This window comes from Dromiciops gliroides, chromosome 4 (assembly GCF_019393635.1).
Source record: "Dromiciops gliroides isolate mDroGli1 chromosome 4, mDroGli1.pri, whole genome shotgun sequence".
NCBI classification, from domain to species: domain Eukaryota; kingdom Metazoa; phylum Chordata; class Mammalia; order Microbiotheria; family Microbiotheriidae; genus Dromiciops; species Dromiciops gliroides.
The window spans coordinates 409425491-409439305 of NC_057864.1; the positions used below are offsets into that span (position 1 = coordinate 409425491).

The following is a 13815-nucleotide window of genomic DNA, read 5'->3' on the forward strand; positions in this document are numbered from 1 at the left end:
GGTCAGATTTGAACTCAGGTCCTCCTGAATCCAGTGCCAGTGCTTTATCCACTGCACCACCTAGCTGCCCCCAGGACTTAACTTCTAATTGTACAAACTATGACAGCTTCTGGGACAGTCTGATTAACTTGGCTACAACTTTACATTTTAAAAACCAGGGCATGATGCAAACCCACTGAATTTACTCAGCGATCGCATTTACAGGATGTATTTTAAAATTCATCTAAAAAAGGAATATAACTTGCCCTTTTCAGGTGACAGATTTCACTGTTTGGATGAGTATCTGACTTCTCGATTTTGCTTCTCACAGGAGTAATTGAAGGTAGATATCTAGAAGCAGACACTGTTAAGAAAATTGAGACTTTTTTAGTATTGAGAAAAATTCTTTGCTCCTGCATGCCAATAAACATTATATTTGAGATGACAAATGTTCATAACCTCTATAAAAAAGAAATGCATAGTTCTAATAAAGAGATAAAGTGTTAAAAATTTGAGAAGTGAGGTTACCTTATTAACATGGTACATCCTCTGGGGGGTGGAGGGGGGACTGGAAACTCTTAAATATTTCAAGTGAGCATAAGGATTGGGTGAGAAGACCCTGAGAGTTCTAAATCGATGATGCTCTGATATGCCTTACAGGCTAATACTCTATACACACACAAATACAGCAGGTATATTTGTGTTTGTGTTTGTGTATTTCAGTTATATAAAAGATTTTCTGACTCCTTTTCTGCTACTCTGTCACGGTAGCTGTAGATGCAGAAGGGGGCTACTGGGGATTATTTTGTGGGGGGAGTAGAATATGGATAAGATAAAAAGGCCTGAATGGGTTATGATCAACATTGTTGCAAGGAGTTTCCATATTGATGAGATCTCAGATATATCCCTATATCAAAGTATTATGGATATGACTGCATGTTTTCTTCACATTTAAGATAGGTCTTCCACAGTGGAAGAAAACAAGGAACAAATCAGTACCTTACGCTTTGAGAAAGGTTCTGACTCATCACAGCCTATGAGAAAGCAGTTCTGAGATCTTATGGGGTCCTACTGCTTTAAGCCCTGCTTACACACAAAAAATGTTTTCCTAGTGAAAGAAACTAAAACATGCATTCAGTGTTATTCACCAGTGCTAAAATTTTGGTCAAATATCCCTTCCTCCAGATCAGTGGGGAACTGTCACCTTCCAATTAAATTCCTAGGATTGAGAGGCTTTCCCTGCAGGCTTTTTGCAGACTATTACCTCCCCTCAGGAATTATGCAAGCTCATCAAAAAGAGAGTGCTTCCTTTTGCTTCAACAACTTTCCAATAATTTTTTCCCCTTGATTTTAAAATTCTTTTTAAAAAAATTCCAGTGGAAAATGTTTACAGTTTTCTGTGGGTTGTAATTACTCTATTTAAAATATAAAATTAACAGACAGTAAAAACTACTTAAGAAATCAACAATTTTTTCAGTTACATTTGCATAGAATGATGAATATAAGATGTTCTAATCATAATGTAAAATATTTATTAGAATGAAACTTTTTTACATTATTTCAAGGGGAGAGCATTTAAAATACATAGAGTAATAGAGGTTAATCTTACTTTTAGGAGACTTAACATTGATTTTAAGAACCAGAGACTATGCTGCATCTTAGAAAGACTACTAGACTTGTGGTCAAAGAAATAGAATTCAAAATCTGACTTTGCTACTGATTACCTGTGTGAACTAATGCAAATCACTTAACTCTCTGTGCCTCAGTTTATTCATTTGTAAAATAAAAAGATTGGTCTAGAGATGACCTTTAAAGTCCCTATGAGAACTGCAGAAGTGTGTCCAGAGTTTTAAAGGGACTTAATTTTTTAAAAGTATGACCTCACTAGCTGTGTGACCCTGGGCAAGTCACTTAACCCCCATTGCCCTACAAAAAACAAAACAAAACAAAAAGTATGACCTCACCAAAACTGCAATATCTTCTGAGGATAGCATACCAAAACAAAAGGTCTCTATATATTTCTGGATGCTGTCAACTTAAAGGGCAAAATATTTCAGAACAAAACATTCCATACCATCCAAAGCCTGACACATCAATTGGCTAGACAACAGCAAAGAAAGACCTATTAGTTTGCCAGTATACTTGTCACTTGACCCAAGCAATTTATTTGAAAGAAATATGTATCCAGACTCACTAGGAGAAAAGTTTGAGTTAGGAAAATCTGTTTGTTTATATGATTATGGCAGGCCCAGGTACCAGATTTTGTTTACTTTTCAATTCAACTCACTATTTTACCAATCTAAGAATCTTTTTTTCTCTAATGTTAAGAGAGACACTGTTCAAGTGGACATCATGATGTGAATTGAATACTAGTTATAATGAGGAGCCCCACATAAGCTTATTCAGGACAAAAGTTCTGTAGCTTGATTTGAAAATATCTCATCCTCAAAGCTCAATATTTTTTTTTTTTTTTGCGGGGCAATGGGGGTTAAGTGACTTGCCCAGGGTCACACAGCTAGTAAGTGTCAAGTGTCTGAGGCCGGATTTGAACTCAGGTACTCCTGAATCCAGGGCCAGTGCTTTATCCACTGCGCCACCTAGCCGCCCCAAAGCTCAATAATTTTTACAACTTCACTTTGTTTCTTGGCTCCTTCTGACATTTGTGATTATATTTCCTCAATTTCATAAAAGCAGCAACTCTGACGTTGTAATTACTTTTTTTCATTCTCTCAATCTCAATGAAGACTTAAGTCATTATTGCTACACTTGACTTCAGAACATTAAAGGGAAATATTTAATTTACAAAGCAAAACTCTTATGATCTTTTTCCAAAAAACCAACAAAATCCATTGAAAACGACTAAATATGTATAAATGTAGATATTTGATATATGTGCATGCATATTTACACATACACATATATATGTATAATATACACATATGCACTGCATACATGTATATATATATACATATTATGAATACATATATATGTATATCTGAGAAACTTTCCCCAAACCAGAACACAAATGTGCTGCCCAAAGTACTTAACAACATCCCTCTAATTACCCAGGGTTAAATGCTAGAAAGAATAAGCCATTAAAAAACCAAAGGGACAAAATGTAAAAGAGCACAAACCTTTTGCTTTTATTTTCCGAGTCCCTTCTTTGAGCTTTTTACCAGGTTTATCTTGAATCAGCCCCCAAAAATCTTCAAGGTCTTTCTGGTCCTTGATGATTCCACTTCGCATTAGCTGGTTTTGCAACACTATAATCTTAATTAAAAACACAAATACACACACACATATATATATGTATATAGACACACACATATATGTATTGCAAGCTGACATTTAGATTGTATTTTATAAAGGCAAAGTAAATGATGAAAAATCTGAAATTTAAAGTCTTATTTAATAACAGAAGGTAGAATATTAATACAATATCTAAGTAAAGCTTCCTTTTCACTGTATACTAACAGAAGTAGATTTCAAACTACCTAGGGAAAATGTGATGTAGCTAAATTCTAGGTGCTTATTTATATTAATAAATTGATGCTAAAAATATTGAGTAGGATAAATAGAACTTTTGCCTTTATAGGTTCCTTCTCCACTCCTACCTCTACCCCCCTCAAGTAACTATAGAGCACCATAAAAAAGAAAAATATGGGGAGAAGGCTGAGAGAGGAAGGAAGAGTAAGCCAAGATAATTCCCCAAGAAATTTCAAATTCATTTTTTCTCAATCTCTTAAACCTTAGAACTATATTAAACATAAAATCATTTGTCATAAATTAATGCTACTTAAGAGGGATACATATGTACATTTAAACTTAAAAGGAAAAGGACACAATGCCTTTTCTAAAGCTCATTTTATCTCTAAGAAGTTGAAAGTCTATCACAGACAGATAAACTCTGCATAAAGAGGAATGACTAGATAGGCAGACTTGTGTGTTGTTAAGGCAAGCATTGATAAGACTTTCTTCCCTTATGAACCTCTAAGAGAAAGATTGGATTTCCTATTTGCAATTCAAGAAAAAGAAAAACTGGACATCTTGTATTCTAAAGGTCGGCATTAAGCAAGGGAAGATCTTGGTTGAAATAAATTTGGTTTAATTCTATGAGCAAAATTATTTAGAAGATTTTCCCGACTAGTTTCTAGTTCGATTGACTGTCCCCATGTTCTTTTATATTTAGACACTGAATTGCAAATAACTGGGTCATAAACTCTGAAATAACATTCATGTATCACTAGAGAAGGGGTTCTTTTGTGTCATGGACCCCTCCTTCCCATCTTTGACAATCTGCTGAAGCCTATGAACTCCTTGGAATAATATTTTTAAATGAATAAAAGAAATGGGATTACAAAAGAAATGGACTATGTTGAAATCAAGATGTAATTTTTCCAAGAACATAGAGATCCTGAAATCTATCCATAGAGTCCTTTGTAAACAAACCCCAGGTTAAGAATCCCTGCACTAGAGGAAGGCCCTTTGACAAAGTAATGAATGTCAATAAGATATTTGAATGAATGTCACTCACTGAACATCAATAACATAAATCTGATAAATTTCTACCCAAATGATGATGCCTGGGCAGAGACCTGAAAGATCCTACCAAGTTTCAAGGACTGACCAACTGATAGTTTCTGGATCTGACCTCTTCAGGGCCAGCCAGTTTTTAGAGTTTTGTTCATTACCAGAGACTGGCCAAAAGGTAATGCATTTCCTTGTCCACAGCAGATCATGAAGACTATCAAGTAAGGAGTGCTAGTGGAGTTAGCCCTCATGCTCTCATCCTAATGAAATCATGGATTCCTGGAGTATTTAGTTCACTATGGTTGTCACCATCAAGAGTATTAACTGTGGACTAAAAGCACAAGTGGAAGTATTTCCTGAGATTTACAGCAATACATGAGTTTTACATAACAGAAAATGGTTCATGAATGATGCTGCTGCATGGCTCCCCCACAAAGTATAGAGGAATTTGAGTATATATGTAGACTATTTAAATAAATTTGTTTTATTAATTTGTTTTAATCACTTTCACTTTCCAATAACTCCTCCATCTCCTATCCAAAAAAACCAAACAACCCTCCATTGTAACAAAGACAATTTTTAAAAAGCCAAACATTGCCCCTTTTTGACAATTATTGGATTCATTCTATCCCCCAAAAATGAACTCAGACAAAGGAGATATGTTTCACTCCTGGTCATCTGAAGTCAAGAATGGTCATTGTATCAACCAGAATTCTGATGTTTGTCAACATTGTCTTCCTTTACATTATGGTGGTCATTGTGTAAATTGTTCCCTCGGCTGCTCCACAGCTACTCTCTAATCACAGGATGATAGATTTACAATTACAAGGGTTCTTAGATGTTAACTAGTCCAATAGTCTAATTTTACAGATGAAGAAACTGAGGCTCAAAAAGTTAAATGGCTTGTCCAAGGTCACACTGGCAGCAAGTGGCAGCCGCAAGCATCTGAACCCAACCTGATGATTCCAGATCTAGACCCCTTCCACAGTATCATGCTCGCCTCTAATGTCTTACCTTTCTTCCAAGTAGACTGAGATATTTCACATGTCTTATTTTATCCCTGAAATGTTAGCAGGAGACAAGTGACTTGGCCAAGACAGAGCTGAGAATCAGGGGTCTCATAACACCTTCCTCTTATGCTCTGCCCCAAAGCATGCAACTGGCAAAATGCACAGATTGATCAGGCTGCTAAAATTCAAAGTGATTTAAAAACAACAACAGGATTCCGAGCAAATACTGCCCATTGCCTAAATCTACCTATTGTCTGTATCATGGCAGGTAATTGCTGGAACCCGGGGAATGGACTATAGGTACTTAGTGTCCTGAGAGAGTTTGTACAGAGCACCTTGTGAATGTCCAAGGATACACTTAAAAATAATGGAAGAAAAGGTTTTGCTCAGTGTTTTGTTCAGTAGCCAAGAAACAAAGCACAAAACAAATGACAAGTAAACACTCAGCCACAGGAAGCCATTAACCACAGTGGGCTCTAATTAGGGCCCAGCAGGTATTCCTAGCACCGCCTGCTGCTCTGGCCCCACCCTTCAGGCTTTGACATGGCCCTCACAAACTCAAGCTTAGGAAACAACAGGCTGTTTCATTTACTCAGCAATTTGTAGCCCCAGAATCCTGCTGATAGGCCCATAAACCTGTTTGTAGTCTTTTTCTGTTTCCCTTCAAGTTTGTGTCATTAGAAACTGCAATTACTGTTAACCCCAAAACGTAGACTTTAGGGTTAAAGAGAAAAGAAAATTAGGATTCTGTGATCTTGCCTTCATTCTGAGTATCTCTGCAACAGCACTTCTAACTTGAAGTGGGGTGGGGTGGGTGGCTCTATATTCTGAGAAAAAGAATTTCCTAGTTCCTAGTTCCAATTCTCCTAGGAATATGAGATTTATTTTATCAAACCAGCTTTTAAATACTCAACCTCTTTCCCAAGGAATTTTTTTAAGGTATGCCACTCAAAAATAAGCAATTTTTATTTTAAAAAGCAAATGATTCTTTATGCTCTAAAATGACAACTCTGATATATTTATATGTTTCTATTTATTGCATTATATTAAAGACAAATATTAATGTAATATTTATAATAAACATAATTAAATAGAAATATAATTGAATGAAATATTATGTTTATATAGTATTTAAATATTTATAATTATATGATTACATAATAAATGTATAAATATAATATATAATGCATGTATTATTATGTTATATTTATATATATATTTAAAGTTGCAATGCACACTTTTTCCCAAGTACATGTTACTACAATATTGTAATCTGCCTTCATTAGTCTAAGTTCCTTTGGCAACCAAGCTAAGGGTCGGCTTTTCTTTCAGAGCCATACAAACGTTCTTATTCATAAGTATCTAACTGGACTGTGTGGGGTTCCAATTAAGTGTCTTTCATAATTAAGGTCTGGGTGCCTAGTTTTTATTTCAGCACTCCACGTACAATAGCGTTCAATAAAACTTCACTGATGGGCTACACTACACACACATATACATAGATGCTGAAGTGCCCCCATTTTTTTTAACTGCACTGACATCTAGTGGTGAGTAAAGGAATACTAATCCTGTTCCTTGGATGCAATGCTGTTTGGTCCCGGAAGCCCTGAATAACCCATTCCCTACTTCCCTCCTTCCCCAGGTACAGAGCTGGGGCCCACACATTTGAAACCTTGATTCTACATCACTGATTCTAAATTCATTCCATTTCCAATAGTGCTGAAGGCTTGGAGACCTGGACTGATGGAAGCTTTAACAGTAAACATCTCCCACTGTGCAAGGATAGTTAAGGTTATTTCACCTCCAACAATTTCATTGTAAACAAAGGCTATCAAATCAGAAAGCTTTAAGTCTAAGCTAACAGCACAGTGCTTAGCACAGTGCCTGGGCACACAGTAGGTACTTAATCAATGTTTGTTGATTGATTCATTGATTGACTTTGTCTCTTGTTAGAGGACCAGTCAACCTAAATTCAAAGAGGCTTATCACTAGGAGATTAGTCTTAGGGAATGATTTTTTTTAAGGGGGAGAGGTTAAAAGGTCAGGGAAGCACTGCTTGTTGAACTATCAACTATCATTTCAAAGGTGCCATAATTCTTTCAGCTCTAGTTTTCTTTAGAAATTGGTTGTTAAATTCTCTATTTTCCCTTTTGTATTTCTGTTAGATTTCTTTAAAACCAAGAGAGGGACACTAAAATTTTCTTCCACTCTTGTATTAATGTCAATGTCTTATAATGTGTTCACTTTTTCCTTTAAAAATATAGATGCTAAGGCATTTGGAGCATATAAGTTTAATATTGTTATTAGTTTGTTGTCTATGGTTCCTTTAAGTGTAATGTAGTTTCTCTGTTTATCCTTTTTTCATCTTGTGAATTTTTGTTTTTGCTTTTTCCTGATGCATAGTCTTTTGTCCTAGCTATTCTATGTGTGTCTTTGTATTTTAGGTGTATTTCTTATAAGCAACAGATCATGAGGCTTTGTTTTCTTATCCAATCTGTCTATTTTGGGGGGGATGGGGATGGTGGTGCTGAATCCATTCACATATAAAGTTATGAATTAGGTGTAGACTTTCCTCTACTTGTCTCTAATGTTGTTTTTCCTGAATTAGTATTTTTCTATTCTCCTTCTCTAAAGACTGTACTTTGTCTCTTCAGTTATTTTTGTTTAATCTATTTTAAGGCAACCCTACTCCCACCAGCTTTTCTCCCCTCATCCTCAATTTTCCCCCTCTCAAGTTCTGTCATTCCTTTCACTAGTTTTGGAGTTTTGTTTAAATTAAGTCATTTTTCTTTCTTCCTCTTATCTGATTATCTAATTGAGAGAAAAAAAACATATATGGATTCTTCTCAGAGACCTAGGGGCAGAGAGTGAGTCTGGTTTCAGGCCCTACAGCTTTGTTGCCCAAACCTCCCAGCAGGAGGCAGATGGGCACACCAAGGCTCTGAGGAGCTGAAGCTCCTGGGCAGTAGGCCCAAGGGCCTAAAGAGGGGCCTGGGTTTTGTGGGAGTTCACCTTGAGGTACCCAAGGTAATCCCCATGTGACTCGGAGCTCAAGCCCTGACTTGAGTTTTGTTTTGTTTTGTTTTGAAAGGTTATGTTTACACAAGCACTGTTTTGGGGAATGGGGTGGGGCCTAGTGCCGCAATCTGATTGGTCAATAAACAGAGCAATTTTATTGGTCAAACCCCAAGTCAGGTTTTCTTTTCTTGAAGAGTTATGTATGTTAACACAGCATTGGGGAGCCAAGATGACGGAGAGAAGCTAGGAAGTTGCCTGAGGTTTCCTGTATTTCCCTCAAAAATAACATTAAATTAAGCTTCTAAACAGACTCTGGAACTACAGAACCTACAAAAAGAGAAACACAATCCTGTTACTTGAGATAATTTAGAAGACTTCAGGAAAGGTCTGTCTCACCTGGGTGAAAGGGGAGGGTGGCTCTGCGCTACTCGTCTCAGCTGGCAGCTCAGCTCAGCAAAGGTCGGCTCAGTGGGCAGCTTGACACTGCTACAACTCGAGACAGCTGAGAGTGGGGCAGCTGAGAGCAGTAAGAAGCTTGCAATGGTGAACCCTCTGCCCCAGGAGCTGACTTCAATTTTATAAGTTTAAAAATAGGCTAAAACATGAGCAAGAAGAAAAAAAAGGACCTTTACCATTGATAACTTCTATGGTGAAAGGGAAGACTAAAACTCAAACAGTTGATCAAAACGCCTACAAGTGAAGACTCAAGTGGGAAGATGATCTTGTCTCAAGACCAAAAAGCCTTTGAAGAGCTCAAAAAGTCTTTTAAAAAACAAATAAGAGAGGTAGAAGAAAAAATGGAAAAAGAAATGAGACTTACACTGCAAAAAGCAAAAATTGACTGAGGAAAACAATTCCTTAAAAAATTCAATTGTCGGGGCAGCTACATGGCGCAGTAGTAAAGCACCAACCCTGGATTCAGGAGGACCTGAGTTCAAATCCGGCCTCAGACACTTGACACTTAGTAACTGTGTGACCCTGGGCAAGTCTCTTAACCCTCATTGCCCTGCAAAAACAAAAACAAAACAAACAAACAAAAAATTCAATTGTCCACATGAGAGGGAAAAAATGGCCAAATGGGAGAAATAATTGACCAAATGGAAAAAGAAGTGCAAAAGCTTACTCAGGAAAATAAGGCCTTAAAAATTAAGACTGAGGGGGCAGCTAGGTGGCGCAGTGGATAGAGCACCAGCCCTGGAGTGAGGAGTACCTGAGTTCAAATCTGGCCTCAGACACTTAACACTTACTAGCTGTGTGACCCTGGGCAAGTCACTTAACCCCAAATGCCTCACTTAAAAAAAAATTAAGACTGAGCAGATGGAAGCTGATAACTCCATAAAACAAGAATCTTCGGAGCAGAATCAAAAGACTGAAAAAAATAGAAGAAAATGTGAAATACCTCATTGGAAAAACAACTAACCTGGAAAATAGATCCAGCAGAGATAATCTGAGAATTATTAGACTACCTGAAAGCCATGATCAAGAAAAGAGTCTAGACACCATGTTCCAGGAAATTATCAAGGAGAATTGCCCTGAAATTGTAGAATAAGAGGATAAAAATCATCATTGAAAGAATCCACCAATAACCTCCTGAAAGAGACCACAAAAGGAACACTTCAAGGAATATTATAGCCAAACTCCAGAATTATCAGGTGAAGGAGAAAATACTCCAAGCAGCCAGAAAGAAACCATTTAAATATCATGGAACCACAGACAGGATTGCACAGGAACTGGCAGCTTCAACATTAAAGGATCACAGGGCTTGGAATATGATATTCAGGAAGGGAAAGGAGCTTGGATTACAACCCATGACCAACTACCCAGCAAAACTGATCTTTCTCTTTCAGAGGAAAAGATGGACATTCAATGAATTAGGGGACTTCCAAGGCTTCCTGAGAAAAAGACCAGAACCGAACAGAAAATTTGATCTCCAAATACAAGACTCTAGAGAAATATAAAGAGGTAAATGGAGCGGGGGGGGGGGGGGGTTGTTCAATGATGTTAAAACTGCTTGTGTCCCTATGAGAGAGGATAATACTTTTTTTTTTTTCTTGCAGGGCAATGGGGGTTTAGTGACTTGCCCAAAGTCACACAGCTAGTAAGTGTCAAGTGTCTGAGGCTGGATTTGAACTCAGGTACTCCTGACTTCAGGGCTGGTGCTTTATCCACTGCGCCACCTAGCTGCCCCCCAGGATAATACTTTTAACTCTTGGTATCTGTATCTCTGTTAGGTATTGTTATTAAATCAACCTTGATGTGATGATATAAAGAAACTTAAGGGGCAGAATAAAAGAAGACTAGGAGGAGGAGAGGAAGGGGGAGGTGGAATGGGGTTAATTACATCATATGAAGAGTGACAAAAGGAACCCATTGTAATAGAGGGAAAGAAGGGAGGGGTGGGCATTGTTGCAACCTTACTCTCATCAGATTTGTTTCAGGGAAGGAATAAAATATACTCCCATTTGTATAAAGAAACTTAGCTTACTCTTTAAGGAAACAAAAGGGGAAGGGGAATAAAGGATGGCACTGATAGAAGGGAGGGGACAAGTGGGGGGAAAAGGGGCAAGAAAAAGAAGGGCGTCTGATAAAAGAGAGGGCAGATTGAGGGAGGCAGTGGTCAGAAGCAAAACACTGGTCAAGTGGAATAGGGTGAAAAAGGGGAAAAAAGAGTGCAAACAAAGGGGAAAAGAATATGGAGGGAAATAAACAGTTAATAATTTTAACTGTGAATGTGAATGGGATGAACTCTCCCATAAAACAGGAAGTGAATAGCAGAGTGGGTTAAAAATCAGAATCCTACAATATGTTGTTTACAAGAAACACATTTGAAGCAAAGAGATGCACACAGAATAAAGGTAAAAGGTTGGAGCAAAATATATTATGCTTCAGCTGATGTCAAAAAAGCAGGGGTAGCAATTCTTATCTCATACAAAGTAAAAGCAAAAATAGATCTAATTAAAAGAGATAAGGAAGGAAACTCATTTTGTAAAAAGGTATGATAGATAATGAAGTAATATAAATACTAAATATGTATGCACCAAGTGGTATAGCATCCACATTCTTAGGGGAGAAGTTAAATGAGTTACGAGAGGAAAAAGGAAACTCATCTTGCTAAAAGGTATGATAGAAAATGAAGTAATATCAATACTAAACATGTATGCACCAAGTGGTATAGCATCCACATTCTTAGGGGAGAAGTTAAACGAGTTATTAGAGGAAATAGACAGCAAAACTATACTAGTGGGGGATCTGAAACTTCCCCTCTCAGAATTAGATAAATCTAACTGCAAAATAAATAAGAAAGAAGTTAAAGAGGTGAATAGAATATTAGAAATGTTAACTAAAATAAACATCTGGAAAAAAACTGAATGGGGATAGAAAGGAATATACCTTCTTCTCAGCAGTATATGGCACATAATCAAAAACTGACCATGTATTAAGGCATAAAAACCTCATAGTCAAATGTAGAAAGGCAGAAATAGTAAATGCATCCTTCTCAGATCATGATGCAATAAAAATTAGATGTAATCAAGAACCATGAAAAGGGAGACTGAAAATTAATTGGAAACTAAACAATCTCATCCTAAAGAATGAGTGGGTCAAACAACAAATCATAGAAACAATCAATAATTTCATCCAAGAGAATGACAATAATGAGACCAACATACCAAAATCTATGAGATGCAGCCAAAGCAGCGCTTAGGGGAAATTTTATATCTCTAAATGCTTACAACAATAAAAAAAGAGAAAGAGGAGATCAATGAATTGGGCATGCAACTTAAAAAGTTAGAAAAAGAACAAATTAAAAATCCCCAATTAAATACTAAGTTAGGATTCCTTAAAATTAAAGGAGAAATTAATAAATTTGAAAGTAAGAAAACTATAGGACTAATCAATAAAACTAAGAGCTGGTTCTATGAAGAAAACAATAAAATAGATAAACCATTGGTTAATTTGATTTAAAAAAGATAGAAGAAAACAAAATTATCAGTATCAAAAATGAAAGGGGTGATTTCACCACCAATGAAGTGGAAATTAAAACAATAATTAGGAGTTATTTTGCCCAACTGTATGCCAATAAATTTGATAATGTAAATGAAATAGATGAATATTTACAAAAATACAAATTTCCCAATAGTTAATTAAAGAGGAAATAAAATCCTTAAACAGACCCATTTCAGAAAAAGAAATTGAACAAGTCATCAATTAACTCCCTAAGAAAAAAATCTCCAGGGCCACATGGGTTTACAAGTGAATTCTACCAAACATTTAAAGAACAATTAATTCCAATACTATCCAAACTATTTTGAAAAACAGGTGAAGAAGGAGTTCTACCAGACTCCTTTTATGACGCAAATATGGTGTTGATACCTAAACCAGGCAGTGCCAAAACAGAGAAAGAAAATTACAGACCAATTTCCCTAATTTATATCGATGAAAAAAATCTTAAATAAAATATTAGCAAGGAGATTGCAGAAAGTGATCACCAGGATAATACACTATGACCAGGTGGGATTTATACAAAGAATGCAAGGCTGGTTCAACATTAGAAAAACCATTAATATAATCAACCACATCAATAACAAAACTAACCAAAATCATATGATTATCTCAATAGATGCAGAGAAAGCATTTGACAAAATACAACACTCATTCCTATTAAAAACACTAGAGAACATAGGAATAGGTGGAGCTTTTCTTAAAATAATAAGCAGTATCTACCTAAAATCATCAGCAAACATTATATGTAATGTGGATAAGTTAGAGGCCTTCCCAATAAGATCAGGGGTGAAACAGGGATGTCCAGTTTCACCTCTATTATTTGATATTGTATTAGAAACATTAGCTATAGCAATAACAGAAGAAAAAGGAATTAAAGGAATTAGAATAGGCAAGGAGGAAACAAAACGTTCACTCTTTGCAGATAGTATGATGGTATACTTAGAGAATCCTAAAGAATCAACTAAAAAACTGCTTGAAAGAATTAACAACTTTAGCAAAGTTGCAGGATATAAAATAAACCCACGTAAATCATCAGCATTTCTATGCATGACCAACAAAGCTCAGCTGCAAGAGATAGAAAGAGAAATTCCATTTAAAGTAACAGTACACAATATAAAATACCTGGGAGTCTACCTGCCAAGACAAACCCAGGAACTCTATGAACACAATTACAAAATACTTTTCACACAAATAAAATCATATCTATGTAATTGGAAAAATATAAATTGCTCATGGATAGGCCAAACTAATATAATAAAAATGACAATTCTACCTA

At 36.2% G+C, this 13815-nt stretch overlaps 1 protein-coding gene across 3 annotated transcripts in view; it reads right to left on the reverse strand.

Annotated features, from left to right (window-relative positions):
* Positions 1-13815, reverse strand: part of LOC122755562 — a 153847-nt gene that overhangs the window by 69029 nt on the left and 71003 nt on the right. For all 3 annotated transcript variants that reach the window (XM_044004173.1, XM_044004172.1, XM_044004174.1), the window contains 2 exons: positions 3114-3249; positions 246-343 (listed from right to left, as the gene is read on the reverse strand). In XM_044004173.1, coding sequence (XP_043860108.1) covers positions 246-343; positions 3114-3249 — 234 coding nt within the window. The remainder of the gene's footprint in view (positions 1-245; positions 344-3113; positions 3250-13815) is intronic.